At 41.4% G+C, this 16,177-nt stretch overlaps 1 protein-coding gene across 2 annotated transcripts in view; it reads right to left on the reverse strand.

Annotated features, from left to right (window-relative positions):
- dclk1b (doublecortin-like kinase 1b) overlaps positions 1–15,714 on the reverse strand; it is a 47,346-nt gene extending 31,632 nt beyond the window's left edge. The window contains exons 1-3 of one of the 2 annotated variants that reach the window (XM_053687477.1): positions 15,542–15,714; positions 13,564–13,924; positions 10,732–11,078 (exon numbers count right to left, since the gene is read on the reverse strand). In XM_053687477.1, the coding sequence (XP_053543452.1) occupies positions 10,732–11,078; positions 13,564–13,909 (693 nt within the window). In that variant the 5' untranslated portion in view covers positions 13,910–13,924; positions 15,542–15,714. Of the gene's footprint in view, positions 1–10,731; positions 11,079–13,563; positions 14,121–15,541 lie in introns of those variants that run through there. The other variant, XM_053687478.1, reaches the window with a different exon arrangement.
- Positions 15,715–16,177: the final 463 nt, after the last annotated feature.

Consider the following 16,177-nt stretch of genomic DNA (forward strand, 5'->3'; position numbering starts at 1 on the left):
ATGAAGACATTTAAATCTAGAGCAGGATTCTCCGTTTGCAAAATGCTGTTGATCAGAATCTCGCTTGTCTGAAGTTTGTTTCTTACGTTTGGTACTGAAGCTTCGAGTACATAAAAAAAAAAAAAAAAAAAAAAAAAGCAGAATAAATCTGTAATATAAAAGTTTCCAAACCCATACAATAGAGACGACATTGAAAATCTGGGATTTTTTATTATTATTATTTAAAATAAATTTTCCATATAAAAAACGGAAATAAACAGGATGTTTTCGAATTTTTATATATTTTAAACACCGAAAGAAAATGTTCAATATGTTCGATATTTAATATTCAAGGTTCCGCACTACTTCTAGGTCCCTATTTAAACCGTAAACAAATACGTGCTATTGAGCACGTTTACCTGCTTTGTACGGAAGCTCAGATCTCCGCTCACGTCTGATCTCTCCTATCGGGGCGCGTGTTCAGACGACACCCCGATGGATTCGATCTAAAGCGGATCGTGACGTGTGGAGTCCACGCCAGCTCGAGTGCACGCCGTCATTACGGCAAAAAAAGGGCACGAACCGAACGCTGAGAGACTCTGAATGTGATGTAAATATTCCAGAGATTCTACTTTTCACTCGGTCTGTTGTCAGTAATATCGTATGTGATGAAAATTGTATTAAATTAGAAAAGAATTCACAAAAAAAAAGCATTTTTCTCTAGTGGTCTCAGACTTTTGGGCCCCACTGTGCCTGTGTGTTAATGACTGTGAAAAGATATAGGCTAATTTTACTAATCCACCCAGTAAAAGTTGTTCTGCAAACACAACCGGATCACAGCGCAGCTGATGTGTGTAGTGCAGCAGGCAGTGGGTTTCGGATTATATGACATACTAGATCAATGTTATTATACTACAGATATTTTCACTTTTTTTTTTTTTCTTTGCAGGGTGTTAATATTAGATCATTAAACCCCGGTTACGCCAGCAGAGGGCAGTGAAGGCACACTGGCGGAGAACAGAGAGCTGACGTGGCTATTGATTTCCTCTTACTGCTGGATCACAGACACAGCAGGAATCAGCCCAGACTCGGTCGTCCCAGTACTGTCCCCTGGAGCATCGATCTACACCGTCTACACACACCAGACTCATCCTGCTTACTCTCACCGCCCACCATCTGGCAACACAAGCCATATTTACTAAAGATGGATGATCTGTGCACGGTGCTGAATCTGAAGCTGAATATACACGGGTCGATCCCTGCCACAAGTATCCCGGAGTCAAAGATCACTCCTGTACTGCTACACGATGACTTCTACGCTCGATATCTCTGCCCATATACCTGAGATATACAGCCACCACACTCCGTTTCAACATTCCACACTCTATTACAGGATGGACCAGGCTTCGGTATACATTTAAAACTCACCTAGAGCAAGCTTAGAAATACAGACTGGCACATTGAACTGACGTATAGCTCTAAAATACATACAGCCCGTGATGTACAGTCCCTATACCACGCTCCCTCACATGGCTGAGTCAGAGGAACAGCAGGGGAGGTACAGAAGCACAGCTAAGGGGTATGGCTCGATCGTCATACCCACACGTCTCAAACAGCTCACGCCAATCTGCTCTGAGCTCTGCGCAGATTTTTTGACTCATGCAAACCTGTACAAAAAAAAAAAAAATGTAATACTGACGATTATATGGCTCAGAGTTTTGAAGCATGTACAGCTGAAGGAACGGCCATGGGAAGTGGAAATAAACCTGCGCTAACTGCCACTAAGCAGCGACTGTAACCGAGTCTTAACGTAAACTGCAAGAAAACACTATTTAAGAAGGGTCGACGGTAAATCGCATTAAAATTCCGATGATCTTAGAAGAACGGGTTTATAAGACAGACTTGTACAAAAGTTAGTTCCAGTCCACTAATTCGATCGGCCGAGCGGCGTTCCGAGAGTGCTTATATTTCCTGTAATCTTTCACTGTGCGTCTCGTTCCACTTCCTAGCTCGAAACCGTTGCTAGAGTAATGTTGCCCACGTCATCAGAGGACATGGATTTTGATTTCCGACTTAAAATACGAAAGCTCATCAGACGAAGGTGAAAAAGAAGAAGCACCATTAATGGGAACGTGCGAATCGTTCTGAGCTAGCCGACCGACCGGCCAGCCGACGTGCTATAAAGTGAGTGTGGGATATATTTCCACTAGCGGAGCAAATATAAACCAAACATACGGCCATATTGTGTCTGAACTGTCACGGTGATCATGGCTGTGATTACTTACTCGCCCTGCAGCCCCGTGCATACAGCCGAACCCCATCCGGGTCGATGTTCGCTATAACCTCACTCTTGATTTCTTAATTAAGAAAGATTGAATATCATTTTTCAAAAGATTTTTTGAAATATCGCCCAGCTCTATATTCCACCTTTTTTGCTTGAGATATCCGATATCTCTTGCGCGTGACGTGTGATCAAAGATAAAAACAGACTGGACCGAGCCCAAAGCAAAGCCGATAGGAGTCTTAAGGAGTTAAGGTCACTCCGAATACCCGGATCTCATCTGTAAGCTCTGACAGACTGGAAGCTCAAAGGCCCACTTAGACATAGACAATGGCTCTGTATTACATTACCAGTGCAATCTGGATGCAGCAAATGCAGCAGCTGTCTCTAGTTAAAAGGAAACGAAGGAGAGAATCATTCATGAATATGTCCAGAGTCGTCAACAAACGTACCGTGCACAAGAGCCAGAGCCAGGAGCCTGGCCTGACCAACATTTGGCTCATTCACGGGCCATTGAGTCTTTACACGGGCCGACAGCGTGCATTTACTCTGCTGTAACTCTCACAGTGAGCACAAAGTGCCCCGAGCAAAGCTTTCATTGAGCCGAGCTCATTCAGACGCTCTAAAACACACACACACACACAAACACAACACACTTTTCCTATATAAATACATACTCAAGCTGCCAGTTCAATCCAGCCCTCATATTGTGTGTGCGGAGTTCGGGTGTTCTCGCCGTGCTGCGGGGGTTTCCTCCGGGTGCTCCGGTTTCCTCCCCCAGTCCAAACACATGCATGGTAGGCTGATTGGCGTGTCCAAAGTGTCCGTAGTGTACGAATGGGTGTGTGAGTGTGTATGTATGATGTATGATGTGATTGGCACCCTGTCCAGGGTGTACCCCGCCTCGTGCCCCATGCTCCCTGGGATAGGTTCCAGGTTCCCCGTGACCCTGAAAAGGATACGCGGTATAGAAGATAGATGGATGGATGGATGGATGGATGGACGGATGATGTCACTTTCAAAATGGGAGATTACAAACTACACCGCCAACGTGTCAAACGTTCTGGAGAGTTAAAAAAGAAGGTATCCCATTTTTATCCACAGACGACACAACATGCCATTTTACTACAACGTTATATTTTCTTCATCTTCTTCTTCTAATTATTATTATCATTAATAATCATTATCCTTCTCTGCAACAACTAGTTGACAAAACTGATAAAAAAAAAATTAAAAAATCAGTAATAAAAAGAATTTCATTATCGATTAGCACGCTGTGCTAACAGTGAAGCTATTTAAATCAATAAGCTTATACTTAGATAAAACATTTTTTTTTTTTTAATGTTAGCCTTGATATTCATAACATGCACAATGAGAGCAGTTCGAATATCAGTAGCCCGTGTGCTACGTCTGAGCTATTATTTTTGTTTATTTATTCTTATATATATTTATATATATATATAGTTAATTCATAGCTGTCCAGCAAGACGAAATGCACTTCACAGTTACCACTGGACCACACGCAGGTTCTACAGCACGCATGACTAAAGGAACCACACTCCCAGTGCCAACAGACTCTCACTGTCAGGGGTTCTGATATCTATCCCCACCAAAGCTGCTCGTATCTCTAACCATCTCATACCATATGAGCATCCACATCCAAAAGTGATCAAAAAGAACTCGTTTTTAACCCAGAGAGTGAGACAGACAGACAGGAGGAGATCCACCAGCCTTAACTGCAAACTTGCAGAAGCTGTACACATGTACTGTGAATATATCCATCACTAGCACTTACCCGTTACACTCAGAGCGCACCGAGTCATCCTTTTCGTGCTCAAATCAAACAGTGTATCAGACTACTGCCTAGAAATGGCCATTCATCATTAATGAACCTCGAACGCCAGTCAGCGCTCCGTCTAATCCAATGTCGACAGTGACTTCGGAGTAAAACGACAGCGGTTAGACATGGGGTACATGACATAGCTGCGATGTAATTTAAATGAATGCCTTTTATTGTCACTATACATATGTACAATGAAATTAAGAGCCACTCCTTTTTGTTCCGTGCAAACATATACATTCAATACACAAGAAGAATAAACAGATAATACACAGATAAATAAATAAGATAAATAAACAAAATAAATAAACAAGATATACAATATATGCAAGATATCTGCACGATAGATAGATATTTGGGTGGATGGCGGAGGTACTATGAATTGCACAGTTTGAGACAATATATACATATGCTGTGGACTCAGTACATGTGTTTATTTATCATGGTAATAGCTTTTGGGAAGAAACTATTCTTAAATCTACTAGTCCTTGTTTTGATGCACCTGTAACGTCTCCCTGAGGGCAACAGATTGAACAGATCAAAGCCAGGGTGAGAACTGTCCTTAATGATAGTTTTTCCTCTGCTGAGGCAACGGGAAGTATAAATATTATTAGAAAACATTTCGATTCAAAAAGAAGAACTGATCGATATCTTATACACTATTAAACTGGCTTTGTTACTTCAAATGAAAATAAAGGAACATTGTGCAACGGGGCCAGCTAAAGGCTAACTTCATGTCAATTTCCTTTAATTAATCGAATTCTCCAACACGGAGAATTCTGTTGCTTGGAAAAGAAGATCATAAAGTTGTTTTTTTTTTTACAGGATTGTGATTTATTTTAACGCTAACCAGCGTCGGTGAAAACATCCTACAGTACGACTGCAAGATTTTGCTTTCAGTGCCACAGAATCCCAGTAGAGACGCATGGATTTGTCCTACTCCAAGGTTAAATTATGGGGGAAAAATATTTCTCTTGTATCCACCCCATTCGCATTTAGTACCTACGTGTTCCTAGAGAATTTACACGGCTGTATATCTGAATTAAATAATGCGCTCAGAGGATAATAACGTACGCAAAACCAAAAATGGTTAAAAACAAGGCCAGACTGAAATACGCGGCACGCCAAGCATGTCCTGAGCATGCGCTAGTCATCCACAATGTGATACAGACAAACGGCTTTACACCTTTGAGAGGCAGTCATGTGATATCATCACTCGCTGCACCCCCTCTGCAGTACAGCCTGTTTCCTAGCAACCATCTCCAGTAACCTCATTGTCATAGAAACTGACGGACGGGTTTAAAAAAAAAAAAAACAAAAAAAAAAAACAAAAGGAGCTATATGCGAGTGAATGTAAAAAGGGTGTGTTTTACATATCAGGATGATTTTTCTCTTTCTCGGTCTTTCTAGCTTGCCTCACTACAGTTCTGTGTCTGAACCCACACCACAGGCACGTCCCAAATGATTAGCAAAACCGCTGATTAAAATCGCAATCCCAGCTAGTCATCAGAAAGTACACGGCAGGTTCGAATAAGGTCACGGTACACAGAGTCCCTACAATGTTCGAGGAAAAAAAAAAAAAAACGATAAATAAATAAATAAATAAAATAAAAAGTATTGTAATGCCAGGTTGCTCACAAAGTTTCCACTTTTCTGAAAATGCTTTCAGTCCGTACAGAATTTCGCAGAGTTTATTTGCCAAAAATTCTTGATTTTGCTGCAGCTTTTCTCACAATTAATTAATTAATAATTTTTTTATTTTATTTTTTTCGCCGAAAACTACTTGTTCTGCGCGCTCTTTCGTGGTGGTGTTTGTTGGTAAACGCGACATTTCAGCTGTACTCGTGTTCGACGCACGTGAATCGAAGAGGGCTTTGACTGAATGTGCGTTGTGATGACGTCACGTGATGCGCCTCGGCCCGGATCTGCGTTAATGAAATCCTGGAGGGACTGGCTTTGTTTCATTGCCTTATAACTAAAAAAAAAAATAGTGCATTTACTCTATATTGTTGGAAGAGAATTTTTGTAAAAAGTTCTTAAATCTGTAACTAATTATAAACCGGTTTTACACTGTGCAATTTTTTGGATTTTTTGCCGTTGCCGACAAAAATCGTACATAATTATTTACAAATAACGTTGCAGGAAGAGAATTTTAGTACAAATGTTCTCAGAACACCCAAAAACAGAGCCCATAAGTTCTTAAATCTGTAACCAATTTTTAACTCTGGTTTTACACTATATGATTTTCAGCCGGATTTTACTGTATATCTCCATCCATACATCCATCCATCCATCCATCCTCTATACAGGGTCACGGGGGAACCTGGAGTCTATCCCAGGGAGCATCGGGGACAAGGCGGGGTACACCCTGGACAGGTGCCAATCCATCGCGGGGCACAATCACATACACACTCACACACACATTCATACACTACGGACACTTTAGACACGCCAATCAACCTACCATGCATGTGTTTGGACTGGGGGAGGTAACCGGAGCACCCGGAGGAAACCCTGGAGGTGTGAGGCGAACGTGCTGACCACTAAGCCACCCTGCGCCGCTATCGCAACAAATACATTAATAGTAATGGCAAAATATAAACAAAACATGATAATGAACAGAAAAAAACAGCCCTATTAGCTGAAACCGACTTAGAATGTTTGCGAGCCCGTTTTCCGCACAAACCCCAATCACGCGAACTGATTACGTAATCACAGCGTAGTCATTTTGAGTAATCTCAGGTCTATCGTTACAGGATCGTCATCGTATAATCTGACATAGAGATCGATTCGAATGAAGACATGATTTTACTGGGTGAAACGTTATAATATTAAAAGACTGCTGTCTTTAGCTAGCGTAAAAAAAAACCAACAAAAAAAAAAAAAAACGTTTCAATCGTTGTTGGATGTAACTTTAAAATAGCCCTGATTAAAAAATGTGGCTCGCTGATTTTCATTATACAGACTGGCATTTAGGTCAAATTTGTAAACGTGGCACTGAAATTCTTGGAATTCTTGGAATTCTTGGAATACAAACTGAGTAATCTCTTATTAATAGGTTCAAGCCAACATGTCTAATACAGTATACTGAAGAACGAGACACTTTTAACTACAGAACCTATGTACTTAGCGGGCTAGTTAGCTACCTTGGCTAATATTAGTAATAACTGAAACATGATTATGCTACATTTTAATGAGTTTGGCTGCCGTTAAATAAATCACTCAGAAAATAACGATGAAAATGTACCGCAGCTAGCTTAGCTTCCTGGAGTTAACTAGTGGGTTAGCTATTTGCGGTGGCAGGAGGACATGGTCAGTTTCCCATTTCACAGATTTCACTGATTCTGAAATTTCAAGCAGTGTAGAGTCATTTCTTACTCAATTTTAATTAACAGCGTTGTTAAATTCTTGAATCTGATCTGGTCTGTTGATTCATTTTCTATAACAGCAGCTCTGACAGTAGTTCCTTCTGCAAGGCAAATCACAGGTTTATTGTATATTAATGCTATAATAACAACTTACATTTGTAAATGGCGCACTTATATAGCGCTTTTATCCAAAGCACTTTACACTGTGTCTCATTCACGCATTCACACACACACTCACACACCAACGGTAGCAGAGCTGCCGCGCAAGGCGCTAACTTGCCATCGGGAGCAACTCGGGGTTCGGCGTCTCGCCCGAGGACACTTCGGTACGTGGAATCACGTGGGCCGGGAATCGAACCTCCAACCCTACGATTAGTGGACGACCCGCTCTACCACCTGATCCACAGCCGCCCACGCTTGTATGGTAGACGCTCTACATAATCTCCATATAACTTTCTTGATAACATGACAAGGTTAATTTTTTGTCATATTTCTTATACTTTAAGAAGAAGAGTAAGAAGAAGCTTTTATTTATCACATACTGTGAATTTTTTTTTTCTTTGCATATCCCAGCGTGTTAGGAAGCTGGGGTCAGAGCGCAGGATTAGCCATGATATGGCGCCCCTGGAGGGCCAGTGAAGGTTGAGAGTTCAAGGGTTCAACAGTGGCAGCTTGGTGGTGCTGGGGCTTGAATCCCCGACCTTCTGATCAGTATCCAAGAGCCTTAACAGTTCAGCCACCAGTGCCCACTTAAGAAAGAGAGGAAAGAGAAGATGGTGGAGGAATGATAGTTTATAGCTGCTATAACATAATTAATAACAAGATTACCACGTTTCATGGACGTTCGACACCGTTAATATAACTATAACGAGATGAAAAAAGTGTGATGTGTCGTAACAAATTGTAATCATTGTGGAAATTGCTGTAGAGGAATAAACCATCAGTCCCTACGGGATTTCACGATTTTTCCCGATCACAGAAATGAACGCAAAATCAAACAAAATCCGTAATATTCAGAGGAGCTTGTAATTTTTCAAAATTACACGACCCGCGTTCAAACACGAGGACAGCTAAAATGTCTCATTTACCGACAGACATCACCGCGAAAGGCCGTGCAGAGCAATGTTGTGCAGATGCATTTTCACCAAATCGAGTTTTAAAAAAAAAAGTCGCGGCGAAATCGAGCATTTTTTTTATTGCCGGCAACAATCCCAAAAAGAACTCCTGTCCAAACTGAAACATGGTTTCTAGAAAACAACTTCGGGGTCATACAGTAACAGCAGCTCTGATACACGGTATTTTAAGCGGGATTTTTAGTTCTGGCAACTAAAACCGCAAAGCCTGAAACATAGAAAAGCAACATTGTCGAAATATTAGTCCTATCTGCTGAGAGAAACTCTTTTAGTCCTAAACAAATATGAGAAAGTGAGAGCTCTGTGGAGTGTGTTGAAAGGAAGTGCTGAGAGGATGTGGGTGATGAGCTACAGAGCCTGTGGCGATGGAAGTTATCGCTCCTGTGGAGTAAAGGTCAGGCTACCAGTCAGAGTCTACAATATGCCTCCCATCCAACGGCTTCTCTTCTCTTCTCTTCTCCTCTCGACTCTCAGCCACTTTGAATGCACCAGTTCTTAACGCAGACTACATCTGTTTCTTCGATCTTCTCCCAGAGCACTCTAATGAGCGTACAGTTCTTCCAAAATGTATTATTCTTGTGCATTCCACACAGAGAAGTCAACCTCTGCGGCTAAATAGGGCTGTGCGGAAGATCTCCCACACGGCCAGAGAAAAGCAGGACACTTTGAGGAGAACGGGAGGAACCGGGGACACCAGCCGAGTCCTGGATAGTCGTGACGGAGGGGAACATCGTGACCTGTTTGGACTGCCGGTGACGCATGAACAGATTCACCTCAGAGAAACCAGGCCACGGATCTAAACAGCACTGCAGGAGGATGAAGGTGAGAGGACTTCCTCTGGAGTTCTTTTGAGCAAGACTAGACTGCTGAAGTGTCTCCACTTTATTTGAGGACCAGCAGAGGGTTTTTTTTTATTATTATTATTATTTCTCCACTATATCTGGTTACGGAGGGAAAATCAAATCAGTTTTTTTTTTTTTTTTTAATCAATAATTCGATTACCGCAGCTACATTCACTTACGTAATCAAATAACAGGAAATCCCCAGGTCTACACTGACGTGTTATAATGTTATTGTTGTTGTTTGAAGTGTATACGGAGTCTTGCACACGCATGATGTAAAATCCAGTCTTCCCAGTCAGATTCTCTTTAAATCAAATGACATTTTACTGTATATGACAACATGAACACTGGATTTCTCTGTATAACATTCTTAACGTTGATTCCATTGATATAGGCAGAGTCCGTCAATGATACAAATGTTTATATACGCTTGCTTCTGTAGATCTCTGCCTACGAGCTGCTGCTATAATCATTAAGACCGTCCTGTGCTTATACCAGGACTCGTATTTCACAACGAGACATCTACAGAGTTGATAACTTAAGTCCAACTTGTTTTGGCCAGTATTTATGTAAGAAAAGTTATTTGTATTTCATCCTTACACTTCCAAGCGCTTTTAATCCATCGAAAAGATCAGGGATAGAAAATGCGGACCGCAGACAAAAACAGACAGTAAAAAAAAAAAAAGAGAGACAATTTAAAAATCAAAAATAAAGACTAATGCATGTGACGATACAGTATATGAATGACAAAATGTGAGCGCTCGGACACATTAATCACTTCATTTAGCAACAGGGTTTCCATCCTCGTTATCCAGAAGCTTATAAAATAGCACTTGATCCAGCACATCCTATTTTGCTTTTAACTTGTATATTATTTTATGTACAATGTAATGAAACTCATGAAAACTTAGTGTGCAAGGTGTACAATCTAGTTTGTCACACAAATTTGACATTTTATGTCGATTCGTCGAATACGTTCACTCTTTTTCCATTCTCTAATAAAGCTGGCCAAGCACTTACAGGCTACACTTTGACTGACGGATGTTAATTCGGAACTTTATCCGTTCGTCGTTTTACAAATCGGTCTTCGAGATCGCTCAGAAGTAAGAGAAAGAAAGAAAATTTTTAGAGGAAAACAAATATCGTAGATACATCAAACCGCTAAACACTGCCGCCGGACCGAATACCGCTCCAGGTTTTCTGTAAAGCATCGGATTCATTGAAATGTCAGTGATTCGAAAACAACACGATCTCAGCAGATGTGATGAGACCCCACATGAGCACCTACCAGTTTGCCATCCACCGTGTACAGCCTCTTGACGGCTCCTGTGTCGAGCTTGATGGCGTCCGTGACGTCGCTGAGGACTTGCTCGAAAGTGTGTGCGGTCTTCTTGTTGAGGAGAATGCGGACGGCTTTGCGAGGCTTCACGCCGCTTCTGATGATGGTCACCAGCTTGGGTCGGATAAAGTCTTTGCTCTCCTTGGTGTCCAGTGAGCTAGCTTTGGCGCTGGCCAGTGAGGTGGGCATCCGAGAAGATGCGCCGGTCTTCATGTTGACCGACCAGTTGGGATTGATGTTCTTGGTGTAGTCCAGCTTCTTGAAAGGTTCTATTGATACACATACGTAGCTCTCACCTGAAACACAAGGTGAAAACAGTTGAAATGGTCGCAAAAATATGAACCAGCGAAATTTCTGCTCTAGATTAAACTCGGAGAAACTTCAGTGATCTTCACGTGTCAGTTCTCGACCTAGAAATGATTCCTGTTTACACAGATAAATGAACCATCACTATTCCTAGTCTACACTCTTGGGTTTCGCAAGAGTTCCTTGGATAGTCATAATTGGAACCCCTTTCTACTTTTACTTTGAAGCACCAAGGATTCCCCAAAAGAGAAAACCAAACCACCCTGAAGAGCTCTAGCTTTAACTAAGAGTGTTTGCAGTAGCGCCAAATCAAATGTGGCTTCACCGGACATCATAGTCAAGGCTCACGAGCTTCTCTTCATTTGTTCTACCCCAGGGTTATACTTTGCTTATGTTCTCCGAGAAAAAAGACAAAGCTCTAGAATGCGAGATCTAGAGAGCGTAGGATGAGCATCGGTTTAATCGACTATTTTTATGTTTTCGCTTGGTGGAAGTTCCAACATGAATTCTGCTCTATTACAGGGTTAGATTAATGAAAAGACACGTCTGAATATATTTCTTTTCAACTGCGTTGCATGTTATCGGTCACTACACTCATGAAATATATCCAGAGTGATTGGTTCTCTTCAATATCGCAAGGAGGACTGGGAAAAGAATGTCCTCCAAATGGAAGTCCAAAAGTGAACGTGCGATGTGCTGTTATAGGAAAATAATCAACAACGCACATCGATGTCTGATGTGCAGGTCGTGACGTGGAGTTACTCTTACCAGCCTGAAGTGGATGACCTTCCACTAACAGCATGTCTTGACGTATACCTTGCTCTTACATCTGAGCGATTCTCATTACCTCTGCGCTAAGAATCGTGCGTTATTATTATTATTACGGTGAAGTTTTCTGTAAGAAGTACGTTCGTTTAGCATCTTGTAGAAGGAGTCTCCAGTGCCAGGGCTTTTTACAGAGCTAATACTGTAACGTTTGTAGACACTGGAACATCTTCGGGTCAGAGTTTTTGGTTCACGGGTAACACAAGAGCTGTGTCGTTGATGTTGTTGTTTTATTAAATTCAAGAGAGAGCATGAAATGTAACTATAAATGGATAAAAATACGACGCATAGTGCTTCGATGAATAATGTGAAGAATCCATCATACGAGCCCCAGGGAAGCTGTTACTATAGAAATAATAAGACATCATGAGCGCACTGATATAAACCTGTGATTTGCCTTGCAGCCGGAACTACCGTCCAAGCCACTGCTAGAGAAGATAAACCAGCACCTTCTGAGTAAGTATTGAGAATTCAACCGTGCTGTGGTATGAGACGAGACTGAGAATAACTCGCTGGATTCGAACACTCCATTTGCTGCGTTTGATGAGCGTCGTAATAATATTAACAGACCGAACGACGCGAAATAAATCATCCGAGGATAATTGTTCTGTTGAGACCAGAATTGCCGGCATGTCTCGCGTTTTCACGTTCACCTCGGATATAAAAGTGCTACGGGTCTGGACATGAATGGATGCCTGGCCTAAATATTTCACTGCAATCCTCTAGTGATATGCAAAGCAGCTCGTTCCTTATCCAGTATCAAAGCAGAACCAGGTCGATTTGCATTTCAGGACAGATGTTTGTGTGCAACATGGATTTAAGTCTGCGTAAGCAACGATACAGCTGTGCACGCAGAAAGGCGGTAGAAGTGTAAGGATGTAAAATACCATAAAATATTGATGAAATGTTATAAGTGGATCCTGTTAGCAGCATACGGCATCCTTTTAGACAAACACTAAGAGCATTTGCTCACAACAAACATGATTACGTTCATCACGAGTGCAGCATAAATGATTTCTACTTAAAGTCCCCGTGAAGTGCGTTGAAACTCTCAACGTTATCCGGTATGATGATGACTTCCTTTCAGTGAAACAGGAAGTCAGGGCGGGACATATCGTGTAGCTTCTCCAGCTTTTTCGCTAGCCGATAGCGCTCAACTCGCCGTACTCGATACTTGGAATTAGTGCCATGGTTTTTGAATGATGTCGGGGGCGGGGCACTTCAGATTCTAGAGATCATTTGATCGGACAGAAAATCCGACGAAACGCCGAAGTGCAGAATGATGTCATCAGAATTGTTGATCCGTATCGGCGGTAGAGAGAGACCGGGAGAGACAACGATAAACTAATGGAGATGGTGCAAATGTCGGACTCAAAGACCCAAAATGTAATTCTACAACGCTGAGTTAGGGTAGAGACCCGGCGCGGTTAGCTAGCGCTCGACGAGATGACGAGTGTGATGATTAGCGTGAACGTTGAAGCACTGGAAACTGATCCGTTTGAGCAGTGTACAGATGAGGAGGTGACGGAGCTGGAGAGACGAAAATACTAAAGCGCCGCCGCATCACTCGTTTTACTAAAAAGGTCAAACTCGTCATTTCATTACAAACCATGAAATTTATAGCTACACTCTTTTTACTGGCATGCTCACCTTCCTCCAGCTGCTCCATGCCGGTGATCTTGGCAGACCCGTCGATGGTGTATAAGGAGCGGACGCCATGTGGAAGGTTGAGGCTGTCGCACAGCGAGCGTGTGAGGTCAGCCAACAGCGCATCGAGCGACCTGAAGCGGTCCCGAGAGATGGCGTACACGATGCCTTTGAAGTGGCGGTCACCGTTGCGGTAGAAACGCACTTTCTTGGCTTTCTTCTCCGAGCTGAGCGCTTGGAGCGTACGAGCACGGCCCAGGCTGCAGTGGGCACTGTGCGCCGGGCTCGGGGGCAGCCCTCGCCTTGACCTCTGACCTCTGTCACGCCCGTCAAAGTGCTCAAACTCCATTTCGGTTCCACCGTTCTGCGGGAAATCGGATCAAAGTGTCAGTGACGTTAGTACCAGCGTCTGCATTGCAAAGTTGAGCATGAGAGAGTTTTTCTATGAAATCTATGAACAGTGTATGATGGATATTTGAACATTAGGATTTGATGACATTCATACACGGTCGTCTCGATCAACATCTGTACGGCGAAATGACCAGAGGTGAATAAATAATGAGACGTTCTGCACGTGCGTTATGGAGACCTCTCCTACATTTCACACGTGAAATCAAGTGCTACGTGATGGTGTGAAAAAGTGTATTATAACATCGTACCCTGAAATCGCACACGGATTCGAGTAAACACACACGGCATTGTGGGAAATGTTATCGTCCGTGATCGGTGTGACGGAAGATTAACGCGAAAATAATACACGACTCGTGCGAAGGTAACGCGTGAAGAAATAAACACGCACGCAACACGTTTGGAAGAGGAACGTTTCGTTTTTAAAATAATGTATTGTGTAAAAAAAAAATATATATATATATATATATATATATATATATATATATATATATATATATATATATATATACAAAAAAAAATAATAAAAAAGCAAAATGAATGAAAAATGATGCGAATGGAAAAAAAAAATTCAGCACCAAACAATGAATCACGGGTACACATACTATATCACACCTGAAAATATATATATATATATATATATATATATATATATATATATATATATATATATATATATATATATATATAAAAAGGAAAATAAATCACATCTGAAGCATAAAAACACGCATCACAGTACGGGAAAATGAATGAATCGTGTAGAAATATATCACACCTGACAATAAATGTAAAATAAATGACAAAATCACGTGAAGAATAAACACATACACTATATAATATATAGTAATCTAGTAAAATATATTATATAATATATATTATATCAAATCTTATATAACATATAGTCATATACTAAAATAATATAGTATAGTACATAAAATGCATCATGTGTATATATACATACATATACATATATACATATATACATACACATGATATGTGTGTGTAAATATGTGTGTGTGCATATATATATATATATATATATATATATATATATATATATATATATATATATATATATGCACACACACATTGCATGTGAAAAATGAACACATGGAAATGAGGCTATGAAAAATAAAAGCCAGATGCGTGAAAATCCCACGTGTGAAAAACATGTCATACACACACACGTGAAGTTGTGACCTTTCTGTCTAGGATGCTCTCATTGTTACAATCTCATGACATTTATAGTCTACACACTCGTCTTTTCTGTTCCCTTTATTAATGACTACAGAGCTACATCCTGAGCGGTGAGGATTAATGTTAATCCACATTCCTGAAATAATAATCACAGATGCTAATTCCAAATATACTGCTTCATCCAATCAAAGCATACAGCTACACACACACACACACACACACACACACACAGACAGCATCCTGCAGCTATCTGATCAGCTCGAGACTTCATAAAAGACACGTTTACATTAAACACGCTTCTGATGAGGATGGGATTAAACAGCACGTCTAACAGCAGCATAAACGCTTTTGGCTATGAAACGAGATTTCGACTTACTTTGCACGGATGTGTGAGCGCGTGTATCCTCTCCCTGGTTTGGCGTGGTGTGTGTGTGTGTGTGTGTGTGTGTAATGTGTATTAAAATGCCATTCAGTCGCGTGCGGTGGGGCGCAGGGCCACGCGCTCTCTTTGTGCCCTTAGCTTTAGATCTTCCCTCACGCACACAGACGAGGAGGAGGAGGAGAGAAAGAGAGAGGAGGATGGAGAGAGAGAGGAGGAGGGTGAGAGCGAGAGGAGGAGGAGAGAGAAGAGAGACGGTGGAGGATGGAGGATGGAGGAGGAAGGGCTGCAGAGGGTGTGTCTCGACCCTCTTTGGCTGTGATTTGAGCAATTGATCAAACTCAGTGTGTGTTATAATGAACACGCATGACTGCGGTGCTTTATTCGTCACTTACATTTAATCATACTAAAAAGACTGATTAAAACAATAACAACAACAACAACAACAACAACAACATACATTGCAGTTATTTCAATAGAAATGAATAACTGATGTAATTTGTGTGACACAGGAATGGATGGAACATCACAAAGCACCACACACACACACACACACATTAATACACTCATTCACACCTAGGAGCAAAGTATCTTACCCAATTCATCCACCGGCATGTTTTTGGCAGATGGGAG

Source organism: Ictalurus punctatus, chromosome 17 (genome assembly GCF_001660625.3).
Source record: "Ictalurus punctatus breed USDA103 chromosome 17, Coco_2.0, whole genome shotgun sequence".
Lineage (NCBI taxonomy): Eukaryota > Metazoa > Chordata > Actinopteri > Siluriformes > Ictaluridae > Ictalurus > Ictalurus punctatus.